The sequence below is a fragment of the Ascidiella aspersa genome, chromosome 6, assembly GCF_963924565.1.
Source record: "Ascidiella aspersa chromosome 6, kaAscAspe10.2, whole genome shotgun sequence".
Lineage (NCBI taxonomy): Eukaryota > Metazoa > Chordata > Ascidiacea > Phlebobranchia > Ascidiidae > Ascidiella > Ascidiella aspersa.
In genome coordinates this window covers 10,819,041-10,835,968 of record NC_139452.1, presented here as the reverse complement: position 1 = coordinate 10,835,968, position 16,928 = coordinate 10,819,041, and the positions used below count along the sequence as shown (strand labels likewise).

Sequence of the window (16,928 nt, the reverse complement as noted above, 5' to 3'; positions counted from 1 at the left end):
TATATATATTGTAAGCAATCGTGAACTGTGAATTTGAAGATTGCAGAAACACAACAAATTAAATCGTACCGCAAGCGTGCGTTTAGGCACTTTTTTCGATAAAATACTGTAACTATACATAAAGGGCATCTAACTTACAATACGTATAAGTTGTTATCCTGCGAACATGCATATTAGGATATACAAGATAACATTTGATTAGTGCAGGCAACAGGCACTTGAGTATTTTATCACACAGCAAGGCACTATAACATCACCTTAAACAAGGCGTTGAAATATTTTCGTAAGAAAAGAAGCAATGTGACAAAATTGAAGGCATAGAATTCAAATATGTGACTTCTGCAAAATACTGTAAAAGGCTACTTGTTTGAAGAACACAGTGCTCGAAATTACAGAACCTTTTTTGTGTCTTGTACAAAAACAGGCGTAAAATGACAAAAATGCTGCAGTACTCTTTGGGAACAACATTCAATGAGATAGAGTCTTGGATGGTGACGTGACACAAATGTTTACCATCAAGTTCTTTCTTTTTTGTGGTAGAACGTCTTTTGAGCAATATCGAATGCTAACAATTAAAAAAAGTCAAACGGAAATAGATGTCCCTGCTGGGCGACGGACTTTCTATTTTCGAAGCAAATCGCAAAGACAATATCGAACGCTTCAAGATATTAAAGATTAAAACAAAGGACCACGTCGAAAAAGAATCGTAGAACGTCCGGAAAACAGTGATGTCAGGCGAAAATACTGCCAGATGAAGTAGCAGGTCGTCACAGTGCGCGGCTTGAAAAGCGCGGAACAAATTCAGCGCTACAATTGCGTATTTCGAAGAGGCGAAAAATAGCATGCATAAGCAATACTCTTTCAGCGCATCGCGGCGCCTGAGATTTCCACTTGAGAACATCGAGCGGACAAAACCTTCGCTTAGAGGTACGCGAGGCCAAGAATTGCGGCACGAACTGTACCAGCTGCTAGTTGCGCAGCAGCTCCTTAAGGTTGCGACTGGGATCGACTATCTCGTCAGCGCGCAGCATCTGCATCTCAACGTGCCGCAGGTTGTTGACGATGGTTGCCATCTCCTGGCTGCCGGTCTGCTGCAGCAGCGGCACTTGCGACTTGGACAGGTCGTAAGGCGCCGAACCGCCATGCAGAATGGCCAGCTTGCCCGTCAGGCTGTCAGCGACGGCGCAGAGACGAGCCGAGAGCGCGCAGACGTTGGACAGCATAAGGCCATCCAGGGCCGCCACGCCGCCAGAGTCCCACGTCTTCCGTTTATCGCATTTGCGCACCGACGGTGGGGAATCGACCGTCAAACCGCCGCGCTGCTGCGACTCGAGGCTGTCGAGGTCGCTCGGCGGGGCCAGCGATGATGTCAGCGTACTGGATGACGTCAGAGTGTCGTCGGTCCGGGCGGCGGCCGAAGTGACGTCATCCGCACCCAGCGCCGCGAGCAGGCGAAGGTCGCGCGCCAGGTTGTGGCTGGCGCGCGCGATCTCGTCACTCATCTCGCCGTCGGGAGGTGACCTTGACGGAAAAGATTAAGTGACCTTGACGGTAAAAATTAGCGCTTGAGTACAGAGTGGTTTTTTCGCGGGGTCGCCTCGCGCGTGTTGGGGAAGGAAGTAGTAAGAATATCATTGCCTATATAAAAGTAGTTAGCATTTCGTAAGGTTATAAACGAACAAAGAGATATTCGAAACGTTCAGAGTGATGCGTACTTTTTGTATGGGTTTTAACATACCCACTACACGTTTTGTGCTTCTAAGTTGACTATTTTTACTTTTTTTCCCATCAGGCCCCGCCGGGTCCAGGCCAACCGTTTAACAACATTGGTGTTAAAAAGTGAAAGTATAGTTTCTGAGCAAAATTTGACCACCAGAGCTGCTTAACTTCTACTTATAGCTGCAAGAATAGAGAAGGTTTTGGAAGGATATTGTGGGTGTGATTTTGATGAGAACATATTTCGCGATTAGTTTTTGTACGAACTTTAAATAAAATACGATAAACTAAAATGGAGATCTACTCTTTGGTAGCATAATACAAACCGATTAAAATGTGTTACTGTCGCGTTATATTCAGTACAATTAGCTTAAGTATAAGCATGAGTCTTGCCAAAAATTCTTGATCATATTGATGACAGTTCTGTTTACCATCTATGCGGAACAAACAAACTTACCTGACGATTTTCTAATTTGACGAAGTTCCGGTTTAGCTTCAGCCAAACAAGGTAATATATATTGTTTTTTAAATTTAAGTTTTATACGGAGCAAAAAGATAATATACCTATGGGAAATAACCTAAGCGTTTGGTGTTTGGCCACTACGTAATGATGTAAAGCAAAGCAAACATTTTAATAGTGTATTGTTAGCCTATTTAGGTAACCATCAACTTGGCATCGAAGTGAGTAACTAAGCATTTGTTAACAACGTTACGTTTAAACCGAGGTTCAATAAGCAAGTCTCGGCCGCAAAAAAACAAAAGCCACAAACGACCCCGCTTAACCGCCTATTCCCACCCCTCGTTTATTATCGTGTAAAAGCGGCGAAGCAAGAACACGAAGAGGGTCGCGTTCAGCAGCGCTCCAAAGCAAATCGCGAGCAACAGCAGGCGATCTTCTACGCTGAATTGGGCAGCTGCTGACCTGTTCACTGTGGTCGTAGTGCTGAGCTCACTGTAGCTTGTGGTCAAATCGCTGCTGTGAAGGTGCTGCCGGTCGAGGTTGTTGTTGTTGCTGTCACAGCAGCTGTCTAACTCCGATTCCGAGGTTGACAAGGTATCAGAGAAGGCGCCCGACGAGCGATCGACTCGGCGTTTGCCCGAGGCGCACCAGCGCCGCTGGCGGTAGGTCTGTCGGTCGAGACTGGACGAGCGGTGAAGCCGCGTGCTGCTGTTTCCGCTGTTGCTGCGCGAATAAAATATGGCGTCATAAAATTAAGTGGCCTGGCCTTTAGCCCAACCTGTCGCTTTCTTGATAGGTGCTTTTTGTGCCGCTGTTGCTGCGTGAATAACATACGATTTAGCAGCCCTAAAACTTTATGGCATATTTTGTTTTACAATTGTCAACTTATTGAAAGCTATTGGAAAGAAATCATATCTTGGATCTCTGCAAAACTTTTAATTTCCGAACAAACAACCCTGTAACTCTCCTGTTTGAAACTCGTGTTGACAGTGATTTGTTGAGTTGCTTACTATTATGTGCGCGTTTCGTATTTTGTTGCGTAAGTGTAATGAAAAAAACGACGTTTAGAAGGCCTTTTACACCTTTATACCCAGAACCGCAGAGCCACGCGCCACTATGGCACCTGCTCCCTTGTGGAGACAGGTTGTCCGAGAGAGACTTTAAAATCATAAAAAAATATTAAATAAAATATTGTCTTTTTATCGCCAATATGTTTTTATTCTGAGTTTCTTGTCTCATAAGAAAAATAATAGTAATAATATGCGAAGTTTATTTGAAAACTGAGCGCCAACATTTGGCTTTCTACTTTGACCTGATGAAGCATGTGGTCGGTGGTGTAAGAAAGATTTTTTATCATTGTAATACAATTTGTTGTTAAAAACTGATTTCCTAGAATTGGATAAACACGGCTATCAACAAATTATAAACATCTGTCACCAAACCTTGATAATAGTGACAGGGGTGCCTCGCACCACAATATATCGTCCAAAGACTGTGGCCCTAATTATTGTTTTGGGCTTGAAAACCCACATAGGTAAAGAAACTGTGTTGTTTAGTATGAAGGGCTAATTGCCAGACAGTGAACTTTCATGCTGCACAGTATTATACAAAAAAAATCGTGTATAGTAGCAAAGTTAAAACGCGAGATCCGAAAGTAAAATATTTCGGGAATGCATTGTTATACACAAAAAATGTCGAAAAATATTGCAGGTATATGACGACCCAAAGTTATACAAAAACATCAAAAAATGTTTTCTCTCATTATTTCAATTTACTTTGTAAGGTTTTCATAATTAAACAACTACTTTCATTTCCTTTTTCATAAACAACAATGTGAAGAGCACAAATGCTGGAACATGCAGATTTAATAAACGCATAAACAAGTGGCTTAGAATACATTTTTTTAATTTTTAAAGAACTACTTTTTTTCCTTTTTATATTGTATGTGTAATATTTTTTAAACGGTATTAGAGAAACGTCATAGTAAGAGCCGGGCTCTGCAGGCAATTTTAGGCAGTAGAAAGCTGAGAGTTAAGGTGTTTTAAGTTCAAGAAAATCGGCATTTAGTCAAAACAGGACATCCCATCACGAAACGCATATTGATTTCGAACTCACTGTTTTTCGGCTTGACTCTTTCGAACGATCTTCGTTCCAAGGCTGGTTCCGGATCGCTGCGTCTGGAGAAAGCTCTCGTCCGTGTCGGTTGACATGGAAACGCCGGTGGTGCTTGCGGCACGCGACACGCGACGCGAGCGGGAAGCGGGCGAGAAAGAAGTCTGTGTATAATTTTAATATTTGTGAAACACTACTCTGGACGGTGTTTCTCAATGCTAGGGGCTTTAAGGTCTTCTTATAGTATTATAAAGCCTTAACTTTAACAGTGGCCAGGGTGGGAATTTCGTTTCCGCATAGAGAGAATAAATAACCACGTCTCGTCATTAATGGAAACTTGATCTCGAGGTCGACACAAAAGTGTTTCTAACATTGAAATTGATCCTCTTTAACAAATTTTTGTTTCGCCCTTTTGTAAGTTTGTTTTGTCAGCGACAATTTACCACTTGAAAAAATAGCAGTTGCTGCCCAGTGGTTGACGACTACTTTGTAAAGAAGTCATTTAAAAGAACAGATGTTCAAGTGAAGTTGTAAGTCAAATTAGTTGTTCAGGTTAAAAAATCGTTCAAGATATTTCCACAGACACTGTGATTAGGTTAAAACAAAAATCAGTATTAAATCATCCAAAAATGAAATTTATGGGAGGCGCTTTTCAACCAAACGAAAAATGTTTAACAGCAGCAGGGGACAACGTTGTGAACAGCCTATTAAAAGACTATAGTGGTCAAAATTAACATAATGTGAAATAACTAAATAACACTAGTGGCATTTTTTAAGAAAGCTGTGACTGAATTTATAAAAGCTTTATAGACTTTCTGTTTACCTTCTTTTTGTTTTTTCTGTTGTTTATTTCGACGTCCGAATTTTCAGTTTCGCTGTTCCGCGACGCCATTCTTCTCGCTGGAGGGCGCGAGAGCTCGGCAAGTCGCTCGAGGCTGCTGCGACTCGCTGACGTAACAATTAACGCAATAAGTATTACGTCACAAACGTGAAAATGTAAACAGAGGCAAAGAGTGACATGCCAAGTGAATCGACTATCATGTATAAATAAGTTTATGTCCTGCATAGCCTGCATGACAATTAACGATGATAAAATCTTACTTTCATTTTGGAAAGGAAAATAAATTGATAAACAAACAAAAACACTCTAATTAATTTTAGAACAAACAATTTGGCAACTTATAGTGACTTTTTAATTAAAAAAAAATCAGTAGAAATGACAACAACCAATAATAGCACTCACTCATTAAGAAAAAGGTGTATTTTGTTTTAAATAGGTTTGTTTCGGAACTTATTAACATTCAGGTGGTTTTTTTTGGATGTGTAACATGAAGTAAAGTTTGGAAGAGCAACTTACTTTTCTTTTTGACGACTGGACTTTGGAAACTTGACGCAGTGCTGGTTACACTGTTCGTAGATTCTGACCTTTTGATCGTCCTGGATAAAAAAATATGGTTGTTAAACATTAACTAAAAAGGGTGAAATAATAATTACATGAAACAAGTTAAAAAGAATATAAATGTTTATAAACATGTGTGGTACATAACTGTTCTATGTATCAAACTTGAAAAAAAAAATCGGTGAACCCGTTACCAATGTTGTGTTGTGGGCACCTTATAATTTTTTAAATGATTGGCAGTTCTTTGCAATCAAACTAAAATAAAACTAAAATCGTCACTACATCTAGATTCCAGACAGATACAACTTGAGAACAAAATATAATAAAAGTGTCACAGCAAACTATGTTCAATGGGTGAACTTGCCTCGCTTTATTTAATTTCCCTATTTTGAGTTGGATTAAGGAGTACAACCTGACTATTCGCGGACAACAGTGTGAGAACCACTAATTTATAATTTAGATACTTTCAACCTACAGTATGTAAATATTATTATTTTGTTGTGATAATAAAATATCGATCAAATAAGCGGCGCATTTGTTTGGCTGCACCTGCATTACTGTGCGTGAAACATGCAATACGAGTCTGCCGTCTGGTATAGCCAGACAGATTTTACAACTACGCGTCGCACAAAGAGAAACAGAGCGCGCGTTCATAAGCGTATTTCGCGAGCTTTTCTCTCGTCCTCGTTAGTATAGTGGTGAGTATCCCCGCCTGTCACGCGGGAGACCGGGGTTCGATTCCCCGACGGGGAGCACCTTTTTCCATTTTTATTTGTCAATGGATTTATGTTGATTGTCTGGTTGAATCTTTCTAAACTGACACGTTCAATGAGTTTTTAAGTCATTTATCGGCGCTGGTCTAGAATCCTACCACAACGCGCATTATTTGGGTTAGGTTGCGGGTTAGCGTTTGGGTAAAGGTGGGTCAAGTATTATTATTAAATAAAGAATATAATAATACTTGACCCACCCACACCCAAACGCTAACCCGCAACCTAACTCAAATTTTGTGCGTTGATTTTAGAACTGTGGTAGGATTCTAGACCAGCGCCCATTTATCTTTTTTTTTTTACTTATTTTTTTAATTTACACACATATTTTTTTCAAAGTGTTTTTTTGTCGTTAGTATTCGCATTTTGTTCTGAACATCACGTTTTTAATTTGATTCCAACTTAACATAAATCCAATATTCGGATAAATTTAGGACTTAATTATTTCGACAGGTTTACGTCTTATTCAGACGATTTCGATCTTATTTTGTCGTGGATATTACTGCGTATTTAGCTTTGTTATGTCGTTGGTTTTATTATTACATCTTGATGATATTCATTCATTATCGCTCTTCGTTGCATGTTATTCCTTTAAGTATGTTCTATAAAGCATTTCAAGCGACCAAGGTTTAAAGGTGCTGGTATATTAAGGCGAAACGCCGCATACCTATGTTGTACAAAAATGTTTATTAATAGAAATCTTACTCGGTCGTGCGTTTTTTTACAACATATGCATTGCAACCAAAGAATTCGTTTTATTACACATAACTGAGTTATTACTGTTAACGACGTTTCCGTAATTCTTTATAGTTCACCTAGAAATTAAAGTAAATATTAAATAATTAAATTGTAACACGCGGTGAAGTTTCACTAAAGCCACAAGTATTCGGTGAGTGTTTTTTTCGTATTTTTACCACCAGTGTTCTACTTTTTGTAACTGTTTTTCTTTTCGAAAACGCATGTATTAACGTCAACATGCACCATTTGTACCTGTGCCTTCATGTGATGAACAGACCCCACTTTAGAAGCCACAGGGCTAAACAGACCTTCCTGCCCATGGTTTAAACCAGGGATTGGGAGTCGGTGAAAAACAACCCGAGTTCAACTCCCGAGTCCGACTTCCAATAAAATAGACTCGAGTCCGACTACTGAGTCCCGAGTCTGACTCCGGCTAAATGTACAATTTCGTCGAGCCCCGAATCTGGCTCCGACTTTAGAGCATGTATTTCACAATTTACGTAACTCAATTAAGGTGGATTTTCAACAATCCTCGCATAAGGGTGTCATAATATCCATTGACTCACAATACAAGGTTAGAAAATATAACACCATTTGCTATTACATTCTTACGATTTACAGTTGGAGGCAATATTAGTTTTAAATTTGGAACTGTGCATGCGCATGTCGGACTCTATGGTAGTTTATCATGAACTTACTCGAGTTCCGAGTGCGACTCAAGCAAAACAAACCGACTCTGTCGAGTCCCGAGTCTGACTCCGCATCCCTGGTTTAAAGTTTAAACACAAGACACGCTTAAAGCACCTGTTCTTCTCGGCGTCTTTGGCCTTGTTTTGTCGCAACAGGGTCGTCCTGGTCAGTCGAAGTCCGGCCGCCTCACAGTCCGAAGTGGACGCAGCACGCGATTTTTTGTCCAGGAAACGGCGACCCGTCGTGGCGCTGGTGGTCCGGTTAGGCTCAACGTCGCTCATTTGAGATACGGCGGTCGACTGGAAAACGTATAAACCGGTTTAGAATGGTTTAAAGCGGTGTTAACCAAGCGAGGAATTTTTGTTTAAATGCAATTAGAGTACATCAGGGTCAGTAAAGGTCTGGTTAAGCGTGGCCGTTTGGCTGTCGTACAATTTTTTTGTTTGCTTGCAAGTGAGTTGCATTTTCATGGCCAGTAATAAGAACAGATTATAATATTGCCAAATATGCCACCTTTTCCACACGATCCAAATTATTTCGCGATTTTGCGCCTTGTCTTGTCTAACATTGACTGCACAGAGCTCATTAAACGTTCTGGTTGATCTGTTTTATTAGCAGGAAAGAGGAAGTCTCTAACCTTTTCTGTATTTCTAACAACCTAAGATAAATAAAAATCAATGAAATTGCACCTCTTTAACATAATACAATTTTTGACATTTCTAACATAATTACACTTTTTACGGTTAAGAATCACGGTACTGAGATTGTGTCATTGTATTAAGAAATGGAACACAAGCTTTTAATTTAACCAGGGCCGGTATCCGATTCCAGGTGGTATAGGCTTGGCATTCCAGAAATGACAAACGGTACAACAAAATGTTTAACACTGTCAGGGAATATGTTTTGGCTAAAAAGGATAGAATAACACAAATCTGGACAATGATTTAATTATTTTATACACTTGGACTTACACTATACCCGATTGGGCTTAACTACAATAAAAATATCGTCCATAATCAAGGCAGAATCGCCAACATTTTGACAAACAACCGACACGTGTAATTGGGTAACGCGATGGCCATTCAAACAAAGAACTCAACTAACCTCCGAGGTTCGCAAACCTCTCGATCCGGCAGAAACCGCAGGCTTCCGAGCGGACGCCGCCCTGGACAGGGTCGGGGACTTTCGGCCGCCCTTGGGGGCCGGGGCGACGGGCCGGGAAGAGGGGCCGGTGGTGGCCGAGGCCTGGCGCTTCAGGCGCTCGCCCAGTACAGAACGGGGGCTGGTGCGGTTCCACTTGTCACCCACCTCGCCGTCGGTCAGCCCCAGGACGCTAGAGTCGTCAAAACGTGAAGTGGAGTCGGCCAGCGAAGGTACTTGCTGCGCGGGAAGCGGGGTTAAGGTTAGGAGAGTTATATGTCGGGTTTAGAAAATTGTGCGGATAAGTCGCTCTTGGAATTCTTCGGTGTGTAAGGAAGTTGTAAATGCCTTAATTAAAACAGAGTATGAAAGACAAACACACATATGTGTTTAATAACTCTCTTAGGTTGTGTAGCTCAGTTGGTAGAGCGACGGTCCCAGTATGGTCGAAGGTCGTGAGTTCGAACCTCACCACAGGCAATTTTTTTGGGCCAGCCCTGCTTGCATCATTGATCGACAAATTCGGGGAGTACGCCTTGGCTTCCGGTGTACTATTAAAACAGAGTACTGCGTTTATGCACAGGGTGCGGTGTCGCTAGGTTAGATAAGAAATGCTGTGAAGATTACAAAGAAGTGATATCTACTAATAATGTTGGAACAGTCATTAATTCTATTTTGTCATACGAAAGCTACGTTTTTTTCTGCATAGACGTGTCCGATAATACGAGATTCCGCTCAATCTCGGATACTGGTTAATTTACATCGCACGATATTGGGTGATAAAACTACCAATACTGATTAAACCGACTAAGGGTGACCACTTTTAGCCACATCTATTCATCCAATGCCATAATATAATCGCATTGACATAGCCAGTATATCTTAGATTTGCGTTATTTTTTAAGTGATGAAGCATGTAGTACCGGATAGAAATTTACCGTTAGTAATTTGTGTAAAATATCAAGGCCAAAACATAAAGAACATAAACTCTTGTTTTCAAATTTTGTAAAGAAAATGACAAAAAATGACGCGATAAATTATAACGTTTTATTGGTATTTAATACAGGCCTACAATACAGTGTTTCTAGTTAGATGGTGCGTTTAAAGGCTGGATATGCAAGATGTATGCTGCTAATGATTTAAAATTTGTTTCACACTTGATTGACATGCTTTGTCATGATTGTAAGCTACAATCAAAGCAGAGCAACTCACCAAGAGAAAAATACGTGTTACCTTACAAAAAAATATAAACAAAACACGAAAGAGTTTGGATTAAACCTTTCCCAAAAAGAAAAGTTTTATTTACCTGAGATCGACTGATCTGCCTCGGCGTGGCGTCATCTTCCGTCTTTTCGTCGTTAGAGGACGACAAAGAGTCTTCTCTGCTCGATTGGGAAGAAATCTTGGGGATCTTGCCGTGAGCTGTGCTCGGCTTCTCTTTAGTGAAGCTGTCCGACCGCAGGAGACGCGGGGGTGCCGGTGCTTCCCCCTGGGTGGCGTCGGGGACCTGGGACGGGGGCACGACGCCGCTGGGGCGCTCCTTGGTGAAGCTGCTGGAGCGGATAAGCGCGCGCGGTCGGACACGTTCCAAGGAAGAGTCGCGGGATTTGGAGGAAGAGGAAGACGAGGATGTTGAGGGAGTGCCGGAGGATTTTGCGGGGAGCTTTTTCAGGGGGGTTTCCGACGATTTGGCCGATAGAGGGCGCCGCGAGCGGGCCGGTCGGCTGTTCCCGGACGAGTCCTTTACTCCCTTGCCGCCGCCGGAAACCGGACGCGTCATTTGGACCAGAGGCGGCTCCACGCCGTTCGATCGCGATTTGGACAGGTTCAGTGATGACGCCACTCGTTTGCCGTCCGAACTTTTATCGTGACGTCGTTCCTTGCCGAGCGACGATGACGACGCGTTTCTGACGTCGAGAGAGTGTGACGTCATTCCGCGCGAGGGCGAGTCGTAGTCCGATTGGGTGCCGGTCTTGCGGTGATGACGTCGGCGTCGCTCAGATGACGTCAGGAGGTCGCGGTGCGCGTGCGTGACGTCACCGTTTGTTGGGGCGGTGACGTGCGCCTTGGTATGGTGCGTATCGATCGCAGAAGACGAGGTTCTAATTCAAATAAGAGAGGTACTTCATTATGGCAATTGAGTTCAATAATCTTGATAACAAATTGCAAAGCCAAAAATGTCAAATTGCAAAGCCAAAAATGAGTATATCGACACCACCTCGATTAAGACATTTCGATACTAGCTTCTATTATCTTCAGTTAATGTACAAGTTCGTATCGAAACGTCTTAATCAAGATGGTGTCGATCTACTCGACATTTTTGGCTTTGTATGTTCAATAAGGTTGTAAAACATTATTTCATATTTTCTAACGCACAATACAGGTTCTTAAAAAAATTCGGCTTTCTCATTTTTTGAACTTACGGAGGCACATTTTTAGGGTCAACAAACAGGTGGGTGGCTAAAAAACAAATTTAGTGTAAATTTTTGGTTTGCAAGTTGCATAAAATCAACTCCAGGATAGTATGAAGTGCAAAATAGCATTCAGAGATTCAACATGAACTGTCTGCCCGTTATTTCAACATTTGTAATGCACAGCCAACCTAAAGTAGCGCTGCCTTAAGCAATGTAGAAAGTAAAATCAAAATGATCTTACCTCGGTAGATTGGTAGATTTATCTTTAGTCACGTCTACTGTTTCATCATGTTTTCTTTTTTCGTTGCGGGTTATTTCCCGTTTAGATGTGCGACTATCGCTGTCACTTGAGGGCGAACTTGATCTGAAATTAATTTATGAAGGTCCTATTAGCAAAATAAAAGTCAACTTTTGACATCGTGCTATAAATCTTCCCAAAAAGTACAAAATGATAAGCAATAACATTTACTACAGTATGGTAAAAAAGCAAAATAAAAATTAATTCGTATGTGAAAAAGGTTATTTCTGTTAACACATTGTTTAGAAATTAAAATATTTAAGTTGAACGTTTTCCAGCCGAGAACTTAAAATTTGTAAAAGGTTTTTAAGGGGTTGGCTGAGGAATTTAAATAAATGCACAATTTTGACAATCAACGTATCCAAATCATAGGAAATCCTCTCATTAGCCGATCAACAAACACAAAGCAATTCGCCATTCAGTTCAAACCACTAGGCCCAAAACCAAGCAATGCCAAACACGGTTTAAATACCTGCTACTGTTCTTCGTTCCGTTCACAGCCGCCGAGGAGCGGAGCTTGTACGATGACGTTAGGACTGTTTTCTCGGCCTGGCTGTTTTGACGTTTCGTAGACTTTTGCTTTGTAGTTGTGGAGCGACGTGGCTGCTCCTTGTCACTAGTGGGCGAAGCGGATCTATGCAGAGGACAAAAGGTTTTGTTGCAGGCTTTTATTGGAAACCATAGACCAGCCCTTAGGTATTCAAGCTCTGAATATACTGGTTCCGTTTCTTCAACTAACCTATGCGAAGCGGCTTCTCTGCATTCCTTTATTACTATCAAATCAAAAGCACGAAACCGACTTGAATCTGATATTCGTTGTACATTACCTACTACTTTATCGGACATTGAAAAACTCTATGCCAAGAAGAATGGGCAGCCGTCGCACTGAATATAACTGATGTAATTTGTTACTTACGTTTTTTATTAAATGAGCATCACTTTATATATTGGGGGTAAATCTGATATTCGTCTTTGTTAAGAGGGTAAAACTTACCAAAAAGGTTCAAAACACCTGCCGTAGACAAATATCGCTATAGTCTGTAAAAACAAGTTTTTAACCGACGTTTTTGGCAGATACCAGTTAAACTCCGCGATTTTTATCTATTGATAGGCTTCAGAATTAGTATATTCATTATAATAAGAGGAGTTTTCCTTACAAATTCGAGAGTTTCAACTAAAGCTATGAATCACAGCTTAAGGCTTTATCTACAACAGAGCTTTGAAAAGTTTTTAATGCGTTTTGAAAAAAAGTTTTTTAACCGCTTAAACGAGACCCTTTGAGTTGGACAATAATATGTTGAATCAAAGTTAGCGATTGTTTTGTATAATTTTTGATAATTGAATTTGTGTGAAATTAAACTAGACTAGGAACCACATGGAACGTATTGCGGACCACTGCATAGTATATTCCCGACTCAAGTTTGCGAACATTCATTCTACTAGGTTCTGCTAGCAAGAAAAGAAAAAAAGTTGCTTTTTTTCGTTCTCTCCTAGGACTTTTTACCTGCTGCTGTGTTTTGTGTTCCCGTTTGGCACGCGCTTGTCCGAAAGTGACGTCACTTTAGAGTCTTCTTCGTGTATGACGTCCTGGCTGCCTACCGAGCGCTTTTCCGTTTTGGTGAAGCTGTGTCGTTGAGGGTTCGAAGAGCCGGAAACCTTGTCGACGTTCGGGTTGACGTCATAGTGTGACGTCACGTCGATGGAGTGCCGCTTGTGGGCGACGTGTCTTCCTTCCCGGTCGCTGGATGGCGACGCAGATCTTAAGGGTAGATAGTTTTACAAGCCCTGTAGTTTTGGGTAACGTGAAAAAACGAACGAGAATACTAAAGGTTGTTAAAGTAAAGAGATAGCACAACGAATTTTCGATGACCTCGCCGACCTGTAATTTTAAAACAAATAAGTAATTTTCTGACAATCTTTAAAGCAATGCTGAATTGGAAATCGTAAATTTGAGAAAAAGGCGTAAAATCAAGAGTGACATGATTTAGCGCAACTCATTGGCGACAGCAGGAAGCCACGGTCACCATTTTAGTTTACTTTTCGTCGGAAAATATCTGCGGTTTTCTTGACCCCAAAAATAGCGAATGCGTGCATGAAAACGAAATGAAATGACACGACACATCACGCAACCATTAGAGACTTGAAAGCCGCCAAATCGAGCAAACATAAGCCATTAAATACTCGGTTAAACTGGTAGGCTTTAAAGCTAAACTATTAAAAACATTATAATTCTCAGTACCCTACCCCCATCTGCACTGCATCAAATAACTCTTTTATGACCGATTATCTCACCTCTCGGCCTCCTCTTGTAAGTGCTTGACGTAGTTCTGAGCAGCCTTAACGGCGCTGGGCGGGATTGCGGGCAGCGATCTTCGGATTCTCTGACCTTCAGAACCGGAACGGCTCATCTTGTCTGAAGAAGACAAGTTGAAAGCTTATACAACGCATAGTCGTAAATTGCAACACTACGCGTAGAATTCACCTATGTTATAATGAACAATAAGCGATCCCAATTAGCTGGCTGTTTACACCTACACCACTAGTCTAGTACCGCATCCAATTGCAAAAAGCTTGTTATTTTCCAACTATTATATATATATATAATTATATATACAGCTTACTTTGTTGAAAAATTGAAAACTCTTGCAATGTCTAAAAGTTTTGTATAACTACATGGAAAACCGGTACAAAGCTATGCATTTTTCGTTATAAATTTTAACGGATCCCAGCTACAAAATATTATCGTCTCAAAGAATCACAAGTAACTTAGGGATGTCCCCACAGTAATGACGTCATTCGGAATCGGATCGGATCGCGATACATTTTGCCCAAAGTATGAGGTGATGTGCTGATAAACCAGACCCGGTGTACATCACAGACCCGCCAAAATTACCACAATAAAACGAGACAAGAAAGGTAGAAAAAGAAACTTCCAAATACACGACCACGTGCGACTTTTTTTCTTACCTTCGTCTTCAGAGCGCGGGGCTTCCCCTTGGCCGGCTTGATCAGCGCCGTTGTCTTGTGGTTCTTGCTGAGGCGAGATGCGGTGCTGGTGAAGCCATTCGTTCACGTAACTCGATCGCAGCTGGCTGGTGTCGGAGCCGCCTCCTATCTGCAAGCCGAAAGAACAAGGGCGGTTTGTGGGTTGAATTGATTTGCTGAATGTTTTCTGTGGGCTGCAATTGCTAGAAGGTAGTTGTGTCACCCTGTGGTTTAGTGATTTAGTCTTAAGGTTGGTTTAGAATTAGATAATACGCGATATGCAAAACGCCCGAAACTGAAGCGTAAAAACAATTTCGGTGACGAAAAGGTAACTATTTTAACTTTGACGTTTTCTATTAGAGCAAGCCAACGTGTTACGAGTTACGTGCTAATTTAGTTATCTCTAGCATTTAACGACAAGGCGCTATTGTTCCAGTGTTATGAGCCTTCAAGCGAGACCTAATTTTTTTTAACACAAGTGTTAAGGTATTTGGCTGCACAAAAGGGTGGAGGCCTTACTTAACGTATTCATAGAAAAGTGGTGGTCAGTTTACCAACTTCATCTTCCACGCATTTAGGTTTACAATATTTCTCTGGGCTGTTAATGGGTTTGCCTTTGGATTCTCAAATAAGAACCCCAAGTAGTTTACAGGGCGTTCACAAGCAGATGCTATAATCTTAGACGGGTTTTAAGGCCAGTTTTGCATTTATTGCGATTGGAAATAAAGGTTAGTGCGTTCTGACTTGGTTTGCCCCCTTTACGAGTTCAAAAAATGCCTGATGAAAAAAATATTTAATGATGAGCAAAGGCCGAAAGACTCTTTAACAAAAACCTAAAATTTAATACGGAATTTATACTCTTCTAATACTTTTTTAAAAATAGGTATTAAATCATGGATGATATAATGTGTAATACTGTCTAATAATCAGTGTTTGATTACTGTAACCACATTTAAGGAACAAAGTAAACAGTGACTATTTTAAATAAAGTAAATTAAAATGGTTCATTAAAAAGAATATAAATACCTTATTAGCGAGAGGTCGAGTATAAAAAACGGCAATACTTAAAACGCTAACAAAACGCCAATGATTTAGCACCTGAAAAATAACATAATACTAGCTGCTAGGCGGACTTTGTCTACAATATAATATAACAAATGCGGTTGCTATGTAAACATACGACTGCTGTTACCCGGAAGTTTTTTTTTAATTAAAAATAGATCTTTAAATTAATAGTTCATTTAAACAACAGCCAAGGCTGCACTGCCTGGCAACAACTTGTAACGCTAAACTTCCTGAACTAAAAAATCTCAATAAAATCTAGACTGGGCGGGCGATGGCCGATCCTCAAGCTTTTGAAATCAAAACAAAACAAAAGCTCCAATAGAAAGGCCCTCGTGGATATCCAAAACACTCTTATAAAACAATATGCGGCGCTACTTTAGCCCCTGGAGTTCGCCCGCACTCGCATTGCAAAGCGGCCAACGGGGCAAGTGCCTTTCACTACAGAGGCTGGCTTTCAAAACACGGACCTTGTGGCCCATTGTGCGGTCGAGTCTATCTCGGTTTAATATCGCGATTGAAGTTCGCCAGGCCGAGGACGCCAGAAACGAGGGGATGGCGCCAACAATGCGGTTTCGGGGTTAGCAAAAGGCGAAAATAATAGCAAAATTTTATTCAGTTGGGAAACGACCAGGTGTAAAAAAGACCATGATACAAATGAAGAGAATCGCTCAACCAAAAACGGCATTTCGTGTGTTTTCTACACATTTAGTATAATCTCGAGTCAAAAAGTAACCAAACTTGAAAATAAGCACAACAACACAATGTACATTTTCGAACGCCGATTTTCTACCAACAGCACGAAAAAATAGAAAAAAAATATTACTAACTCCTAATATAGTAGAATATGTTTAAATGATTTGGTAACTTGAGTGTTTGCAAGAAAGCGGTTGAAAAAGGCATTTCCACGAATGCTTAACACGTGAAACTAAAAATATTGGGCCTACGTGACCTGGACACCGTTCAGGAGAGGACACGACGACGGGGGTCACTTTTTCGGGACCACAATTGCAAATTAATCAATTGTGTGAAAATCAAATACGAAACCAGACGCAAATCCCTGGTTAGGGCAACCGTCTATTACCTTCAAATGCCAACGTCTTCAAATACCACCACTCAAAATGTTAGACCTTATCTCGCACAC

The 16,928-nt window shown here is 41.0% G+C and overlaps 1 protein-coding gene and 1 non-coding gene across 2 annotated transcripts in view; one reads left to right on the top strand and one right to left on the bottom strand.

The window, feature by feature from the left end:
• Window positions 1-16,928, bottom strand: part of LOC146139686 (uncharacterized) — a 33,588-nt gene continuing 16,660 nt past the window's right edge. The window contains exons 12-24 of the mRNA XM_083392513.1: window positions 14,705-14,852; window positions 14,030-14,150; window positions 13,242-13,496; window positions 12,210-12,371; window positions 11,681-11,803; window positions 10,332-11,127; window positions 8,990-9,265; window positions 8,000-8,184; window positions 5,646-5,725; window positions 5,112-5,236; window positions 4,292-4,452; window positions 2,639-2,899; window positions 1-1,521 (exon numbers count right to left, since the gene is read on the bottom strand). Coding sequence (XP_083248639.1) covers window positions 969-1,521; window positions 2,639-2,899; window positions 4,292-4,452; window positions 5,112-5,236; window positions 5,646-5,725; window positions 8,000-8,184; window positions 8,990-9,265; window positions 10,332-11,127; window positions 11,681-11,803; window positions 12,210-12,371; window positions 13,242-13,496; window positions 14,030-14,150; window positions 14,705-14,852 — 3,246 coding nt within the window. The 3' untranslated portion in view covers window positions 1-968. The remainder of the gene's footprint in view (window positions 1,522-2,638; window positions 2,900-4,291; window positions 4,453-5,111; window positions 5,237-5,645; window positions 5,726-7,999; window positions 8,185-8,989; window positions 9,266-10,331; window positions 11,128-11,680; window positions 11,804-12,209; window positions 12,372-13,241; window positions 13,497-14,029; window positions 14,151-14,704; window positions 14,853-16,928) is intronic.
• On the top strand, window positions 6,369-6,440 carry Trnad-guc (transfer RNA aspartic acid (anticodon GUC)). Its single transcript has one exon. It is a non-coding gene; the product is annotated as a tRNA-Asp (tRNA).